Here is a 19,260-nt window from a genome sequence, read left to right on the forward strand (position 1 = left end):
GAAACACATTTTCAGCACACTACTCAAAAGCAAGGGACTTGTTTTGCTTTAACAGCAGAGCTGAAAGTGAATGACAGCTCTACCACAAATGCAGCTGGTTCCTGAGAGAATTTGGAGATGATTGTGCCCATTCACAGAACAACAGGAGCCAGGCAAAGCCGTGTTCTGGCTCCACACACACAGCACACACTGCTTGCTTTCCTTGCACTCCACCTTGTTCCTCACTCAGCTAGGCAGGGTGGAGAGCTCTGGCTTGGGAGCACAGAACAGGTGACAAGGTGATTGTCACAGCACGCGGCTCACCTCTCAACAAAGAGCAGCATTTAAAACAGAAAAGGCATCACGCCTCTTCCATGAAGAGTAAGCAGCAAAGGAAAACAAACTTCAAGCCAAATCCTGTGCATGGAATCTCGTAGAGCCAAGAAGGAAGCACGAGGAGCAAATCCAAGGTGTCTCATAAGCAATGTCTTAACCTGGAGCCTTCTTTCCTTCCAGTGCCACATTTGGAGGCAAATCCTAATACATTGTGAAATACGGGTTTATGAGCACCTTGAAAAAGACAGAGTACATAGTTTTGTACTGCCTTGGACACTAATCCTGATCTGCAGAATATGCACTGTTATCATTTCCCAACTGATGCCTACTTTCAAATTCATTTACAAGCCAGCCTGCTGACTTCAATGAAGGAAAAAAAAATAGGAAAATATATTAGCTAACATACTTAAAAGGATTAGAATCTGATGCTTGTTAATCCCCAAAAGCCATCTGATTACAGAACAAACCACAAGTAATGTATAACAAAAAGACAGACATTAAACTTAAGTCAAAAAGTGTGTCTTTTCACCACATCATTAAGAAATGCATAAAACATATTTGTATTTTCTGCGCTTCAACTGTTTAGTTCAACTCTTCAACAGGTCTTGCCTGCAAAAATTACAAATTAATATTTAAGAAGTTACCAAATGCACCATTCGTATTCACAGGAACAGTGGTATAAAGCTAATCAATCAATTGCTCTACAAAATGGAAATGGAACAGTTGGACTCCACATACAGTCATTTCTTCAGAATATGCAGGGTACGTACACATAAATGACATAAGGCATGCAGCAAGGATACACTATATTTTTAATGCAGTTTTTACAATTTCCTTAAGTGCTCATATCATATAACAGTTCTCTTCAGAAAGTCAACTTGAAATGGTAAACTTTTTCATGAATCAGTGTGTCAAATTGCTTTTAAAAAGAGCTAACAGCATGAAAAATCCTTCTTTAGGGTAGAGTTTTTACAAATTACTTGACAAACAAATCTAAATACTAACCAGCTATATATACACCTAAAGTAAGCCTAACCTTGGACTAACTCATTTCCCTCAGCTGCTGGCACAACATTTTTTATGAGATGTCTGAATACAACGCAAGGAACTACAAAAAGCACACACGATGAACTTTATCCTGTTATCAGCTGCATTCAGATGTGTTGGTGATGAGATTTTATAAAATCCATCTTCTCCTCAGAAGCACCATGCTGAGAAATAGCCCTGTCCACCCAACAGTGTGCATCTCATGCTCAGAGTGTCGAGCAAATCAACTGCCTTCTTGGTCTTTTAATAACATTTTTTCTACCTGCAAAAGCTATTTGAACATATTCCACTTTGTTTTAATATCCTTATCAATTGCTCCATGATATTCAATATTTCTCATAGGATGCAATCAAATATCCACTGACATGAGTTAGGAATGGCAACAGTGGTGGCCTGTGCAAAATACTCTGCTGAGTTTCTCCAAACTGCAGATTCAAGAATTGTGTCCCTGACTGAAAGGACTTGCAGTTGAACAGATAACCTGCCCAGGTGGTCAGCACCTTGGGAAAAAGAGAAGGTCAAAAGGTCAGGGTGGGCTAAACAGCATTTTCCAGAAACAGGGAAAATTTGAGCCACAAGCACAAAGCAAGACTTTCTGGTGCACCATCACAGACTCACTCAATAGTCAGACTTCAGAAACAGGGACAGTAGCATGATTTTTGTCACCTTCTCCTGTTACAGAACATTAGTTACACTAAATGATGGCTAAATCTGATGCAGCAAAGACACTTTTCAGAACATCAACAGTAACCACATCACTTGGTCAGGCAGCAATTTGCTCAAGACAAGATTTTTAAAGATATTTACAATACTGACATATGTCAAGATTTTTCTTTTAATAAATCAACATTTTGGTTCTTTTCTAGTTCTCTAAAATTGTTAAACTAAAATCTTACTCTCTAATCTTAAAAGGCTGTGAAATATGTAAACAATCTGTCTTTAAACTTACCTAAGTTATCAAGAAGCCCCAAGAGACTTCACCCCACTTACCCATAACTTTGCACCTGAACAATTCAGAACAGGCTGCAAAAGTCTCTTGACTCTGCTGAAGACAGGTTATTTTTAAAAACTGAAGACAAAAACCAACTTTACAATTTGACAGGAAAGGGAAACATTAACAGGAGAAAGCAGAATAAAGTCAATTATAATTTTTAATTAGCTTTCCAGGCTATTCAGTGAATGTTGGTGCTCATGAATATCATTCAGTATTGCATTCTAGTAATTTGTTATGCAAATGAAGAACTTCAGCAGATTGTCTCATCCAAAAGTTAATATCCTTAACAAAAACTCAAAAAAAAATTAAAATCTATTTGCCCTCATTATAAAGGCAAGGCAAAGAAAGAACACAGAGAACCTCCCTGGAATTTGAGCTAGTTCTACAAAGGTACCTTTTTACATTCCAGAACAATTCCCTCAATTTGAAGAAGGTTTTGATCCCAAGATGCTTTTGAAATACCAAGCCCAAACCCACAAAAGACAGTTGTTCAAGAATTACAGCAGAAAAAGTGAACCATTAGCATGGTTCATGGAAGGAGTTTATAGCCTTAGTATAGTGAGAACAAAGTCTGTATGTCCACTCTGAATGAAAAAGAAAGAAAAAGAAAACCCAAACCACTGGTACCAGTCACACTGAAGCCTGGTCTGAATACAGAGGAGGAATGGTCAAACCTCACGTAATTCCTGCTATGAAACCTAGAATGACAAGGCACAAATTTTCCCTTGGAATGTTATTTTCAGTGATATTTGAAAATAACATATCTGCAACTGCATGATCAACATAGCATACACAGCAATTCATATGTAGTACCAAGTTAACCCAGTCAGCAGCTGATGAAAACTTATTTTAAAATCAAAAGCACTCTAAAAGATTTTTCTCCTGCCCAGACCAAGTCTGTAGTGTTAACAGAACCTGTTAATCTCAGCAGCAGTCAGGTGTTTGAGTGGTCACACAGAAGTCTCACTTTGTCACACCCAGATATTGCAAATCACCAGAAAATCTTCTCCATAATTTCTGCCAGCACAAAGGAGCATGATCCCACATGGTTTGTTGGGTTTTCCAGCATACTACCTACTATGTTTCTATTTCAGGTCACAACAATGCGGAGCATTATTTCATATAAAGGCTATCAAACACACTCAACACAATTCCTGAACACTCTGAACTCCTGTGTGCAAACTTGCAGTGATGACCAAGGGTCTGCACACAGGGAATGACCCAGCTTCCCCACAGTTAGGAGAATGAGCCATTGGTTTCCATTTGAGCTGATGTGCCACTGAAATACAAGAATGCTTCCGAATAATACTTCAGTAAAACCAGCACAGACTTTTTCTTCCATTTTTTGTCAAGTAAGTACAGCATGGAAATTCCTCTGCAGCCAAAGTGTCTCCAGCTAAATCACTGCAGTGAAGAGTGCAGCTGCTTTCAGGGTCATACTCTCACTCAACCTATTTGGATCTGTAAGCTGGCAATGACATCTCCATTCCCTTTCTGCAATGGGATCATGGGCACTCCCTACCAAGCACATCTTGGAGAAAAAACACCAGTGTGAGCACAGAATGCTGCAGCTCTCGAGCAATTTGAGCAGCCCATATTTTTTGATGGCCACAGGGGAACTCATGATCCTCCCAAGGCAGGTGCAATTGTTGCTCTGAGCCAGGTATTTTGGAAATGCTATAAAGAACCTTCCCTTTGAAGGGCAGTAGGCACTCTCACTTTTTCTGCATGCACTCCAAAGTTTAGCCAAAGCGAGTTCCCCACCTGACGGGTCATACAAAGCTGCTGGCAATCAGTTCCACTCAATAATGGGAACACCAAGTGGAACAGCACTTATTACTACAGAAATTAAATATCAGTTCTACATTTAGATCAACTCCCTGCAACAACAACCACTAAGTTAGGAGCAAAGCCCTTACATATAAGACATTAATTTCTACATGCCTAAGAATGTGAAAGCATACAGGTTCTATTTCATTTTCTTTCTGCCTTCCAGATCTCTCAGAGATCACAGGGTGCTGAATTTTGACAGACTCACTACATACACTGATATGCATCACAGAAATACTGCCGAGTTTACAGAGTACTTACAGAATTTTACATTTAGATCTGAGACCTGAAATTTAACTTGTAATAACATGAAACCAGCTGAAGTATTACAAGCCAAGCAGGAGAAAAAAAAAAACCACCAAAAACAACACCACTGTTTTTCTGTAACCAGAACCCTTCAGTTCAGTCCCCCAGCCTCTGGAGCCTTAGAAGTACTTCATCTCTTATAAGGCAGAGAAGAATCCAAGAGTAGCATGTGATGTTTCACATGTTCCTGTCCCTTCCCTCCCTAGTGAGGAGGGACTGACACAGCTGTTAGTGCTGCCCAGAACAATGCAGAATAGTAGTATCCCACTGGTGCTGTTTTTCCAGGAGTTCCCACTGTGTATTTTTTTGCTTTCCTCTCTCCTCATCATCAAATTTCTCCTCCTGTGCTTGCAACAATAGCTGAGAAAGGGATCTGCACATTATCCCCAGGAAAAGACTGCAATCAGCTGCCTGCCCACAGATTATACCAGACTTCTCCAGCTCCTGGGTGATTCAACTCCCCTGTGTATTTGGCCTTCAATTTCCTCCTTTGTTCAACACACTCATTATAATCATTCCAGCAGAAAAGTAAAAAGGTCAGCAGGTCATAAATTATATCAGAGTAATTGCTTATGTGGAATATAAGAGAATTCTCTGACATGCAGTCAGCCTAAAAGAACTGGGTTAGACAAGATCTGCAAAAGATACCCAGGAAACATTTTGGAAAGATAAACTCAAAAATCCTTTACAATGATGCTAGAGTCAGCACTTTGTAGAAAGTATTTTAGTGTAGAAAGTGGTAAACACAGACTAAAATTAATTTTCCTGCTGTGTCCCAGTTTACCCTTCAATCCACTAATCTGCCAATATTGGCAAGTCTTGCAAAAATATATTGGGTTTTATTAGCTTCCAAAGAAACAGAAGCTGGTCTGTAATTAAGTTTCTAAAGCAGACCTTATTCCCTTGTCCTAACTTATTTTTAGAATTTGTGGTCTCAATCAGAACTGCTTCCTGAAACACAGTCAAGGCGACACACCCAAAAGTTTACAGAATTTCAACGTTTTCCCATCAATCTGTATTCTTTGGAGAAGGTTTGTGGCTCAGAGCTTGTTGGGTTTGCAGTGCTGAAAGCACTGAAGCCTTAAAACCTCAAAACTTGATTTGCCAGCTGCTTTGCTTATCAAAACATAAAACTACTTTTCCTCGTCTGTTCATCTTGCTGTAAATCAATGCTCGCTATTGTGAAAAATAAGTACACAGCCTCATTCTGTACAGAAAGCATTTCTATTGTTCAGCTTCAAGTATTTGCAAAGAAGGCTAAGCCAAATCATGCATGGATTTAGCTCTTCACCTTCAAATGGAGAGTCTGAGAAATCATTACAGCATTTTAGGATTTATCCCACAGTAAATTCCAGTCTACATTAAAAGAATATATATTCTTTGAGACTGGAAAACAAGACAAGTTTCTATTTTGCAGAATGGAGAGGGGGGGAAAAAGTAAATATTCCCCTGAACTTAGAAGGGAACTACCTCTTTTAAGGTATCTCAAACTGAAGTACTTTCTAACTAAAGGCATTATACTCAAATCTACACAGATTTAAGTTATTAAAAATAAAGCATATTGGACAAAAATATCTTAACATTTTTTTATTATTAGAAAGTCAAACATCCAACAAACAGACTGACAATTTTGCGGTCATGTTGTTTCCACCAAAAATATTCTCTCCCAGATATTTTTGCTGATCTTCACAAGCAGCTCCAGCTCTTTTTGATTTGTGAATCCCTACAAATTGGAACATCCAATCCCTACATTGAAACAGTCCCACAGATCCCATGGCACCAAAGACCACCTTTAAAGAAGGAGTGCAGAGGAAGCAAAAAAAGGAAATTATTTTAGTTTCCCAAAATAAGCCTCAAATGTTTCTCTTCAAATTATTTCATCTCAATAACTCTGCCTTATTTTGTGCCTTTCACTTCAGAAGAACACAGAAATAATTGCATTTTGATCAGTTTATACACACAGTCTATGCTTTTTTTGAGGAAGAAAAAGACAGAAACCAACTACAACTGACTTCAGTACCCAATGTTTCTCCCTTTATGACACCGAGTCATAAGATGAGTCTAGCTTTGCCAGATTTAAAGACCACTATCAAAAGGCTGACTTTTATAGGCAGCTAAGTATAAATCAGACCTTTAAGATCTTTCTAGCTTTCCTTTTTCAACATAAATTTAAAATTCTGTTAACTAAGGAAGAAAAAATGAACTTTTGAGATCTAAGCCTGACAATAATGGCAAATACCATCTGTTCAGCTGTAGCTCAGGAATTTTTAAAGTAGCTCTCATAAGGAAAAGGGAGACTCACCCTTCAAACAGGATTGCTGTACAGTTTCTTCAGAAATGCCTCAAATATACCTGCCAATGCATTCTAGCATAACTAGCAACAACCTACCAATGCATAACTAGCATTCTGTCACAGACTGACCTGTGCTAGTAACCTTTGTGAAACTAACTCCAAACCAAATTTCAGAAACCAACAGTATCTATCACACAGCAAATCGTGAGAGGGAGTTCACAAATGGTTTTAACTACTTAGTTCCACCAACCCAAGTACTAGCCATATTTGGGATATGCTAACTTCAAGTGATTGGTCTGATTTATTACAGCAGCTCCACAAAATGAGCACAAGTGAAACTTTGTGAGAGTGCACACTGCTTGACTTTACTGCACTCCCAGTATTTACCCAGTATGAGACAGGAATCATGGGGCTGGAATACAGACAAGGAGCAAACAGCCTGCTTCAACATGGTTGTTCTCACAGGCAGCACAGGGAAGAATAACCACACTTAAACCTCCAGGAAACCCATCCTGGTCAACACTTCACTTGATAGTTTGAAGTTGAATAAAAAGTACTTTGAAAAGAACAAAACAAAACAAAACAAAACAAAAAAAAAAAAAAACAAAAAAAAACCCAAACAAAATAAAAAACCCAAACCAACCAAACAAAAGCCACCAAGAATGATTCTATTGGCTGAATGAAAGCAGTTATACCACAGGAAGCTGTAAAAGGAAAGAGTTTATATCAAGCATTCCTCCTGTTTGGATAAAGGCAACTATTAACAGAACAATATTAAAGCTTTGAAATAACTGTTTACATTTATAGGAAAACACACAAAGGATGAAACTCCGATTTTACCAAGATACACTGCAAATCTCACATTGATTTAACGAGGGTCAAGATTACACGTACAAAAACCAAACATCTAAATAACAACATTAACTGCTGGAAAACTGCAAATCCATGCAGAGCCATCTTTAAAATCAATACTGCGAGAAGCCACATTAAAATGAATTGTAATTCAGCACAGCACATCCACTTCTATTCCAAAATGCGTTTTTAGGTAAACTGCAAAAATCATCTTTCTTAATCCAATACTCTTCAACAATCTATTGGTCAACTCACACTCCATCTGTATCTTGAGGATACTCTAACCTGTAAGGGCCCCACAAAACCTGAACCACTTTTCTCATCCCTTTAATTTCTGCCAAGCTTGAACATCTTTGTACACACCCAACCTGTACATCAGGGATGTACAGGAGCATCAGGGATACTGCAGCATCAGGGATACTGCACCACCAAGCACCACAAGAGATTTACAGAAACCCAAATAATTTCTTAAAAGATGGATTTTAAGAATCATCCATCTTCCACATCAAGCAAGATTTTGGGGCAGGGAGGGTAAAACCCACTTAGATTCACCGTATCTTAAATGCTGGTTTTTAATTTTTTTTAATAACACTTATTGAGAATGACAAGTACCAAATTAACTGATGCAGTGAGAGACACACATCCAGAGCCTTTAGGCTAATTTTATCAAGAAGCCACTTGAACTTTGATGCCATATAATAATGCATAATGTTCTATGAACTTATTCGAGGTAACTCACTCCCTTGCTCTTATATCATAGAGATATAAGCAATCAACCTATATATAAACTTATACCCATTTTTATTGAAATGCACACAGCAAAAAATTGGAAGGCATTTAGAGTGAACTGTCTTAAAGTGCACTTTTGAAATTGGCTCTTGCACATTTTAAATAGTTAGATTCCACTCATTAACCTTCTGGATAGAGTAAATTTGTAGCTCATAAAAGGAAACAAAACACAGAAGTATTACAGGCATCCTGAATTTTGTGTTGAAAGCCCCCAGTGAGCGTGCACAACTCTCTTCTACTGGGTACAGCTGCTGGGTGTTTAAAAACCAATTAAAGAAAATCGAGGTCCCTTTTTGTAAGAGTACGTCACAGTACAACCTGGCTTGTACTGGGCAATTAATTAGCTAAAATAAGAAACCCAGCCAGCTCCATAAACCAGCCCCTGGGTTGACTGGCAGGAACTTCAACCAATTATATTCCATCCTAAGCTGCAGACATCTCACTGGTCCAGGAGCTGGATGGTGTTAAAAGCTCAGACCCATGAGCTATCCAGTCAAACCCCCTCTATAAAGAGGGGTTGAATCAATAAATGCTCTCTGTTGCTCACAGACATCGGGTGTGTGGTCTTCTCTGCCTCCAACCCATGCCCCATCTCGTTATACCTTGCAAGTGTGCAATTTGGGCAGGAGAAGGTGTGTCCAGATACAGGCACAACCCTCCGAGGGGAAAAATAGGATCCAACTATGACCGCTCACAAGCCACTTACAGGAGGTGCCAAAAGACACACCTCGGAGGATGTTCTTTAAGTGGCACACACACTGCTTACAATTAAAATGTGCTTTGGAACCTCTTAAGTTCCCCATCTTGGTAGCCTTCCAAGTAATGCAATTAAAACTGGTAACAATATGATTCTGACTGGCAAACACTCTCTAACTTCATAATGACAATTTAAATATAGTTGTCAGTCTTCTATGCTGAAATACCTGAATACTAAAGCTGTTATCAAATACTGACTTCTGTCTTTTGAGACCTCTAAATCATTTCATTATCTTGACACCCAGACTTCATAATCAGACGAATCTTTTATCCTGTGAGACACAAGAGTCCGTCTTCATGAACTGCTTTTCAATCAAAACACTCTAAAAAAAAAGGTATTCCTAACTCCATTTACTGATGAAAAGAAACAGAAAGATGAGATAATTTACATATCTTTATTAGGGTTTACTGGTGAGCTACAGGAAGCACCATCAAAAGAAAGCACAGTTGCTTCACCTCCCTTCTTCTGACTTAAGCACATGCCAAACATTGCTCCTCAGGTATTTTGGAGGTTGGAAAGGCAGCTCTTTTTTTTTTTTTTTTTAATGTCTCCTATGAACTGATAATGAGAAGTATTTCATTATTAATTACTATAAAAAGAAATAAAGGAAACACTGAGTGATGCAGAAAATTTCAGACTCTAGGATCTGTCCAGTGTGTTCTCAAAGCTTTTCCCTCACTTTGCTCCCCCCAGGCTGTAAGGTTTCTCTCACACAGAAGACGCTGGCTCTGTGTCCCTGGGTCAGCTGTTCCTCTGCTGCTGAGAGTCAGATCTGGTGCACTCACATCACAGACCTGCCAAGTGAGACTGAATGTTCCACTCATTTGGAAATGTCTGCAATGGCTAAGACTTCAAGTTTTGCCCATGTAATTAATTTAATTGGAATCAAATAGTCTTAGTTACTCAGATCATTGAGAGGCTTTTGGCCATACTTAAAAATTAAGACTAAAATGTTGTTTATGATAATGATGAAGTTCAAATACAGTACCATTTAAGAGGCTGATTAATTGGGTCTTACAGGAAAATTGGATATGACAGCCCTTTTAGGACTTCACTGAGTAGTTTAGTAATACATACTAGAATAAGGTAATAAATTACTTAAGAGATAAGCATTATGCAGAGATTTGGGGAAATAAAAAGTGCTGCAGGCTGTAATACTCCCTGCCTGTGACCGCATGGACCTATAAATTTTGAATATGATGGGGAAAAAACCCAAACCTTATCCTTCAGCATATTCTATTTTCCAGAACTGAAGACCACAAGAGACAGTTCATCAATCTCCAGACATCATTAAGGCAATTCCAATAAACCAGAAAGTGTGCCTCTCTGTCATGCTGAGCAAAGCTATCTGAAAATTCTTAAAAGGAAACATTTTTCTGTCCAAAATGGTGATTTTTATTGGACCCTGTGATAGACATCTCAGTGTCAACAACCTGCTGCAAAGCTAACAAATTGCATATGCATATTTAATACACCCATTAAGTTCTGTTACTAACAACCTCCTAAACACTCCGATGTTGCCTCGTATTTCTTTTTCCTTGGAAAACTTTAGAGAGTTTGTTTTTTGTGGGGCAGGGCAGGCTCCCCCTTCTACTGAGAGTAAACAATTTTTGCAGCCTGGAGATACTTAGTGAAAGAAATTGTTATTTTCTACCAAGTGAAAAGTCTGAACCAGAACTGCTCCTGTAATCCTTCTCCCCTTCCTCACAAACATGTGGGGAAAAGGAGTGGGGGTGGAGGGGGCTTGGTTTTGTTTTTAAAATGAGAAGCAGCAGAGCACAGTGAAGTAGATGAGGTAAGATGAGAACTGAAATCATTATCTTTGGTTGTCTTTGATCCTATAGATAACAGGATGCTCAGGGCACACGGGCAGCTTTGTACACAGCACATCCTACCTCTATCTCCCACCAGAACGCACCTTCAGGCCACAAATCCAGGTTATGGTTACAGCCCCGAGCTTTGCAATTGCGTGCACGAGACACCCACAAAATGCCTTTTTACTTAAAACTTGCTTGCCGTAGAAAAACAGAGAGCAAGGAGAAAGCAGCACGAGGTTCTTGCTGAAATAAACCCTTTTTTTCTTTCTTCTACCGACCAGGTGGAGGAAGAAAAAGCGTATCAGATATTAACTGCATACAGTGCCAAGACATCTTACCTCATTTATTAACACTGCCTTATAGTCTTTGAAAATACCCAATTTCAAGAATCAAGGTATATAAAGTAATAAGCAAAAACTTAAAGCACTTGAACATCAATATAAATAACATTAAAATGCCTATTTTTAACCACCAACTATTGGGAGCTTGTGGCTCCTTTTATCCAAAAATGTTCTCTGCAGCCCTCCAGTGGTCAAAGGTACAGCAGAGCCCAGCGAAAACGACCCCGTTTTGTCTGATGAACTGCCGGCTGGTTAAAAGACATCTCCCACGAAACGAAACCTCCCACACTTGTCTAAAGAAAAGGTCTTTTTAAAGGAGGCAATTACCTTGAATTACATTAGAAAGTAAAGAGAAGGAAAGTAACTCCCCTCCATCAAAACATACGTGTTGTATGTTAATCTGCCCAGAAAACACGGCATTCCCACCAGGACACCAAGGCACGCTGGGTCAGTAACGGAGCAATTAATTTCCTGCAGTCACTTTCTGCTATTCATACACGTAAATGTAAACAAAGTCAAGTAACATCTGCTGGAAAGAATCAATTTCCGCACAAAGTTACGGTTCAAGTAGCTGGTTGGGTTTTGTTAAGAAAACAAACACTTAAGTTTTCTCTTCTCACACACATGCTCACAGATAAAACACCAAAGCCCCATACAAAAATAAGAGCAACCGAAACATTTGAAAATAATATTAAAAACACTGAGACAGAGTTCTCAAAACTAAGTTTCTAAAACTTGGGGCTCAAAAGCCAGTCTTAAACTAAACGGAAATAATGCAAGAGAAAAGAAAACAAGTAGAGGCAAGAAATCGCCGACACCTGTGCGACCAGAGCTCTTGGAAGGGGCACGGCTGGCTGGGAGATGGGAGCGGGCGGGAGCGCTGCGGAGCGGCGAGAGCCCCGCCGCACCTGCAGCACCGCGGTCAGTCCTATCCCGGCCTGGGGGAACGACAGCGCTTCTCCTCCGCTGCCGGCCTGGGCAGCTCCAGCGCTTCCCCTCCGCTCCCTCCGCCCAGCCCCGGCCCGTGCCCGATGCGGGGCTCTCGCCGGAGCGGCCCCGCGGCATCACCGCGGCGGCAGCGGCACCTCCCGCCCGGCTGCTCCCGCCCGGCCCCCGGGACGGTCGCGGCCGCTGAGCTGCGGGCACCGCCGCCGACCCGCCGAGAACCCCGCCCAAACTTTGTGCCCCTGCCTGCGGGGAGCGGCGGCTCTGCCCGGCGGCCCCGCTCAGCGCCGCGCAGGGCGAGGAGCCGCCCCGCTCCCCCGCGGGCAGCCGCGCCCAGCCCGCGCCCCGGTACCTGCCTTTGGCGGCGAGCAGGCTGCCCAGCCCCAGCGGGAGCAGCAGCAGCAGCGCCGCCGGGCCCCAGCAGCAGCAGCAGCGGCGCCTCCGCATCCCCGGCCCTGGTGCCGGCTGCCGGCCCGGCTGTGTGCGCTGCGCTGCGGGCGAGCCGGCAGGCGGAGGCTGCTGCCGCCGCGCCGTCACTCGCCCTCGCTGCCAGCGCCGGGGCGGCTCCGGCCCCCGCCCGGGACCACGGCGACGTCACGGCGAGGGCAGGCCCGAATATTCATGAGCCGGGGCAGCGGCCGGCCCCGCACCTGCCCGCGCAGGTGTCACCGCAGCCCCGCGGGGCAGGGCGGGCCCGGGCTGGGGACACGGGGAGGGCACGGCGAGCCGGGAGCAAGGACGCGGCAGAGCGGTGGGCAGTGAGGGAGACGGGACGGAGAGGAAGAAAACGAGGTTTTGGTGAAGGACGCGAAGGGCGCCGGAAAAGGGAGACACAAAGGTGGCGGCTGGAAGAAAGGAACGGAGAAGAAAAGATTAAGTAACTGTTCAGTAAAGTTGGAGGGAAACAGAAGACCTTGGAAACCCAAGGTGGGTCGAACATGAAATGCGTTTGTTGAACGAAAAGGACAAATCACAAAGGTTTTGATAAAGGGGAGAAATGAACGACAAACCTTAGACGCGCGAGGCTCGGCGCGATGCACAAAGGCTGTGGAGGCAAGGAAAGCAGGGCTTGGGGCCTCACAGGTGCAACTCGTCACTAGGACTGCAGACAGCTGAGATATTCTAGCAGGAAAGCACCGACAAACGCGAGGACACTCACATTATCACATTGAGAATACACTGCAAGGTATTAGCTCCATATAAGCTGTGAGAGCTGCCAGGAATTACTGAACCCTTCAAAGTTCCCTCCGTGCTTCAAATGCTCCCTCATCCGTGCTCTGTCCCTTAAATTGTTTATCAAAGCCACCTGACTCTGGAAAAGCCAGTACTTCTGAATCACTGCTCCAAGGGATTCCTGTTGGTCACTGGGCTGTGGGAGCATTGTCATTCTGACAGAGCAATGTCGGGATGCTCTCCTGAAATGTTCCCTGACCACCTGGTGCCTGAGAGCAAGCCCAGGGCCCTCCCACAGAATGCACTGTAACTTTGGCACCACAGACAACACAGCAGTTGAATAAAATCATTTGGGTTTAGGTCTCTATCACTATTCCTCTCCATTAATTTTCCCTATATGTGGTGCTAGAACCATGAATCATTGAGCAAAATGCATTGAGTAGATGGAATGCAGGATTCTCTCCTCCTCCTGTCCGCACACAGAGAAAAATTGGGATGGGATACAGAGAGAAGAACCCAAGCCCTTTTCCAAACCAGAGATGTAGTGCTTCATCTGCCAAGGAAGACAGATGGAAATACACATTTACTGTTATATTGCATTCAGACAAAAAATAAAGTCCAAATTAAAACAATTGGGACAAACTTCTTAAAGTTCTTTTTTGGCTGCTTGTCTAATTACTTATGGAATCTGCTTTCCTGTAATCTCTATTGTGACCTTCAGTAGAACAGTGTGTAGAACAAACAGGGGAAATCAGAAGTAAAGTAACTTTGAATACCAGAAAACTATACAGAAAAATAAATTTTTTGCCACCATTCACTTATTTTAAAAACTTTACAATCTATAAGACTGTTAATTTATAAATAAATAAATAAATGAAAATAGTGGCAAACAGCATAAGCATTTTTTAACACAACAACCCACTTTGTGAAAGGCGAGAAATACAACCTAACACTCTAAAACAGATATAAATATAAATATATGTAAACACAGCATCATCATTCAGAGGAGGGTATTTTCCTACAGGGAACCAGCAAGTCTTTGAGGGACCTAAAATTAGAAAGTACTGCATTTTTAGTACAAGCCTGTTATTAACAATCCCAAATAAAACTGATTTGGTGGTGGGACATAGAGCGCAGGTTTGCAAGGCAGATGTTGTACAGGAAGAAGCATCTCCTCAGCTAAATTACAGTCTAAATAAATAAGCCAGACAACAGAAATAAAAAGGGATAAATGCTGCTCCATTCCATGGAGCACAAAAGAAGAGGCCTCACCAAGAGACAACATTACAGTGGTGTCAGAATCAAAACCTAATTTCAGCTCTGGTACCTTAATCAAAACCTCTCCTTTTTACCTGACTGTTTGTCTATTGATGTGACAGCCTGGGTGTTCTGCAGTCTTCTGCTGGTGTCTCATACAGGAGATGGATGTAGAGGGATAGAAAGGTTTACAAACTGTAATGATGATGTGGCACTGTGCAGGAATTTATAATAGGTAATTGCCACTACCTCTTCTCTTTAATGCTGACTTGCAACCCAGTGTGTCCATTAACCCCTACAGCCTTCATCGGGGCTTGAGAAAGTGGAAAGTCCTTTAGTCATTTTATTCTTTCTTTCTAATCATTACTTAGCTGAAAGAGTGTATCCTTCAGTTTTTCCTTGCATACATTTTTGACAGAACCATTGCAGCAGGGAGATGTATTCTTTAGTCTCAAACAGGAGCGTGCTGAAGGATTACCTCTGACCTGAGATCCATCCATTCACATGTCTAGAACTGCCACTTTCTCCTGACATGGTTTATTGGTCCTATAAAATAGAAATTCTAAAGCAAGGGGGAAAAGGTCACAGCCATGCATTCCCTGCGAATTATTGACACAGACCTGGCACCAGAGGCAGTCAATCAGAAAGATCCATTTGAGTTTGCAGATGTAAAGATTATTTTTATCATAATTTCCCTAGCATGGATTCAAGATACTGCTGGAGGCCAGGATTTAACCCTGACAGGCAGAATTTGCTGAAGAAATCTGGGTTGCTCCAAGGTCATGGTTGATCCTACCTCATCATATATCGGGACATTTAGCTGGGAGCTTTAACTATTGGGATGTTCATGTTTTCTGAATAAAAGTCTTTAATATCAAGGTGAATATTAGATTTTCTACGTAACAAAGAAGAGAGAATTTAGCAGTAATGTTCAGGTACACAGTGGGGTTACTCTACTGTTGAGTGCATTACACTCCATTAGTTAAAAAATAACAGAAACAACAAAAATAAAGGAAATCATAAAAGAAGACTCTATTTTAACATTATAAAAGTCACTTTGTCATCCATAGAAAAGAATTCAGTATGCAAATACACATAACTCAGATCTTACAGCAAACCCAATTGCAGCACTGGTTGTATGATCAGGGTCTAAGGTTTAAAGTTCTTCACAATTTTGGTTTAAGACATGTTTGTGTAGCACCAAAAATGGGAAGCACATAACCTGATTGGGTGCCTATAGCCATGATTCCAACAATTGTAATGTATAGTTAGAAATAACCAACCAGCTAAGGTACAGGAATCTAGGTTTGATCACATTTAGAAGATGTTTATATACTACCCAAGAAAATGGCAGCATATTTTTATGTTGGAGGAAAAAAAAAAAGGGAAAGGAGCATAACTGTAATTTAAAAAAAGAAAATGGATTTAAAGTATTATAGAGGATGCATTATAGCAGCAGCATTATAGAGCATGCATTTTCTCTGATACATGGAAGTTTGCTATTGCAGTCACAGGATAGAAAAATAAGTTTCCAATAGAATGGGAGTAAATTTTGGGGTTGCTGGTGAATATAAAGTAATGGTTTTGCTGGGGGCCAAATGCAGGAGCAATAGCAATGATGTAATTTATGTTTCCTCCCAGCAAGCATGAAGTAGGCCCAGGGCCGTCCTGATTGTTTGTTCTTGCTCCATGGGTTTAAACTCGCCTTGGACATCAGAGGAAATTAAGAGAATGAGGCAGCATTTTGCTTCTCTACCACAGGGGTCATTGCCTGTGTAGAAATTTGCAAGCATTTCTGCAGACTTCTGCAGGTCAGGAACTTTCAATAAATAAGCACGGTGGCCATCAAGCAGAACAAAACAGCCTGAGAAATTACTATAAATATAAACATTACTTCCCATATATGCTGCAACTGCTAATGTGTTAATTAAACAGAAGAAAATGTACCTAAATTATTTATTCTTAATAAATGAACCATCTGAATAATAAATACGTGTGTTCTATAACCATCAGGAAGGTTTTTAAACAAAAGGGCCTTTTGCAGAAGGAAAAATCACATGAAAGGTGGGGAGAGAACTGTATTTGTTTAAATACCATTAAGAACCCAAGCAAAGCCAAATAGCTGTAATGGTGGGAATTAATACTGCTGACAGGCCATTGCATTGTCCCATACACTTTGTAATTCCTGTTTGAGAATACAGATGGGAGCTCTGAAAGCATATTTAACCCTGCAGTGGCTAATCAGAATAATGGAAATGTGCACTCAGTTCCTCAGCTCTGGTATTTGAATCCTCAACACTGAACCCTGCTGCCTTCAAACTCTGCTCCTGTCACGCTCCTCAGCTTCAAAGACAACCATCCTGGTTTGGGCTGCATAAAAAGCACGTGGGTTTAATGGCTATTTCCAATCAGTTCTTGTTCTTAATGAATTATGAACCTTCCTGGGTTTTTATTGTGAGACATCACTAAATAAAATCATGTTACATGCTAAAAGTCAATCTGGCTTAATCACATCCAAGCAGGCCTTTGATGGTCACCTGTGTAAACCATTTGTTTGTCTTTTCTGTGCAAGGTGAATTACTGGGTGCCATTACCCTTCCTTTGTGTTAGCCAATTTGGATCTTTCATTTAAGACATTTATATTGAAGACAATTTACATTTTATGTAAATAAAATAGAGTTTGGAAGCAGAGATTACATATTTTTATAGTATAAATGAGATTGTCAGCAGAGAACAAGAAAATTAGCAAATCTATGGAAAATTTTTGATGAAGGTAACACAGGATTTCAACCTTAACATTGGATCCAAATTGGGAAAGATACAGTTAAAATTGAAAATTGGAAGTGAATAAGTATTTTGCCTATAGCCAAGACATAATTTCAAGAAAATTAAACTAGGAACACACTGAATAAATATTTTTTTAATAAATTCTGGGAAGTCTGACTTAGAATTAGTTTTTGATGCCTCTATCCAAAGGTATCAAAACCACTGGGTGTATGTCACAGCTAGGGCACTGTCTCAGATCCTGACTAGTCAGACAGCAAGATTAATGCCTCCAGCAGAGCTACAATTGCAGCTTCCCACATCCACTCACCAGAAATTCCTTCCCCTTCTGAAAGTCTGGGCAATGCAGTCTTATATGTACATTTCAACTGGTGGCTGTTGGTTTCAAGTAAGTCGCTATGTTTTACCTCTGAGGCCCCCCCAATTAATATTTTTATACTTTTGAGAAAGATTTCAATGGAAAAATAATGAATCATAGCAACATGATTTCAAAACACCTCAAATTCTCCCCTCTTTCTTTCGTGAGAGTGTTCTCAGTGTCATTCCTGCTGTGAAAAGTGACAACCTTTCTCATCTCTCCTATTTGGCATTAGCAGTTGGGCCCCAGCAGCAATAAATGAGTTTTTATTTGGTTACTGGTCAGACACGGGAGGATCAGAGCTGCCCTAGCAGGACACAGGACCTGACTGAGAGTGTGAGACAGGTGACAGCTCAACACCTGCACTGGGGCTTGCACCAAACGACAGCAAAGGTGTGTGGAGGGCGTCTGGCACAAGTGGATCTGCTTGCAGATTATTAGATCATGAAATTGGTGCTGCTGTGCAACTTGCTGAACCAGGACCTTTTTTGGGACCATTTTTCCTGCACTCAGAGAGCCAAAAACGTGGCCTTGTAGAACACTAAGTCAGCTCTTCACAGGATGGACTTCATGGCTTGCTGAACTTGGATGGCAGCACTTTGAGTAACTTAAATATCCAGAGGAAATGAGAACATCCACGTAACTCCAGTAGTCGTAGTTCTTGGGAGGAAATGCTGTCACCTGAAGGAACAGCAAGCAAATTCTTTAACTCATTTAACTCTTAAGTGCTTCTTCAAAACATTTATTTCTCCTTCCTCATATTTCCTGCCTTCAAAACAACCTTTCTGTCATAGATGCAGAATAGTCTGTAAACAGCACAGTAAAGTTGGAGGTGCAAATTGGAACCCCACTGCAAGGTTTATAGCCCATATTCATTCATGATATTCTCCTTTTTACTTTGTACAGACTTTAGGGAAGGTGTGAATCCATGTAGGGACATATTTGAATGTGTGGAGGGGGAATAACAATAAATATCCAAGATGACCTTTGAAGCCCAACTAAAAATGTGATTTGACAAAATTTTAATGGTACTGAAGAGAAAAATTACAGCATTTCTATCTACCCTTCATGGTAGTGCCCTTCATGGCTCCCATCAGACAGCACAACACAATTTCTGTACAATGTTTTTCCTGCTCCATGTCTTCTTCAGAACTTTCTCAGCTCTTAAACCTTTCTGCATGTTCTAGAACTTTTAAATGAACATTTAGTTAACTTTATCCTCAATATTTTACATATTAACCTTTCAGTTATTCAATATTTTCTGTGCCTACTTTCTTCTAATTTCTTTAAGTTTTCTTAATACTTCCTGAAGCTCTAGAACGAAGTGTCAGATTATAAATTAGGGTAAAGTAGCCTAAAATCTATGAGGTTTTTGCATTATATTTGTAACAAACACAAGTTA

At 40.9% G+C, this 19,260-nt stretch overlaps 1 protein-coding gene across 1 annotated transcript in view; it reads right to left on the reverse strand.

Annotated features, from left to right (window-relative positions):
• The window catches only part of CLSTN2 (calsyntenin 2), a 313,046-nt gene extending 300,244 nt beyond the window's left edge, over nucleotides 1–12,802 (reverse strand). The window contains exon 1 of the mRNA XM_053951580.1: nucleotides 12,643–12,802. Within this exon, the coding sequence (XP_053807555.1) occupies nucleotides 12,643–12,733 (91 nt within the window). The 5' untranslated portion in view covers nucleotides 12,734–12,802. The remainder of the gene's footprint in view (nucleotides 1–12,642) is intronic.
• Nucleotides 12,803–19,260: the final 6,458 nt, after the last annotated feature.

Source organism: Vidua chalybeata, chromosome 10, assembly GCF_026979565.1.
Source record: "Vidua chalybeata isolate OUT-0048 chromosome 10, bVidCha1 merged haplotype, whole genome shotgun sequence".
Lineage (NCBI taxonomy): Eukaryota > Metazoa > Chordata > Aves > Passeriformes > Viduidae > Vidua > Vidua chalybeata.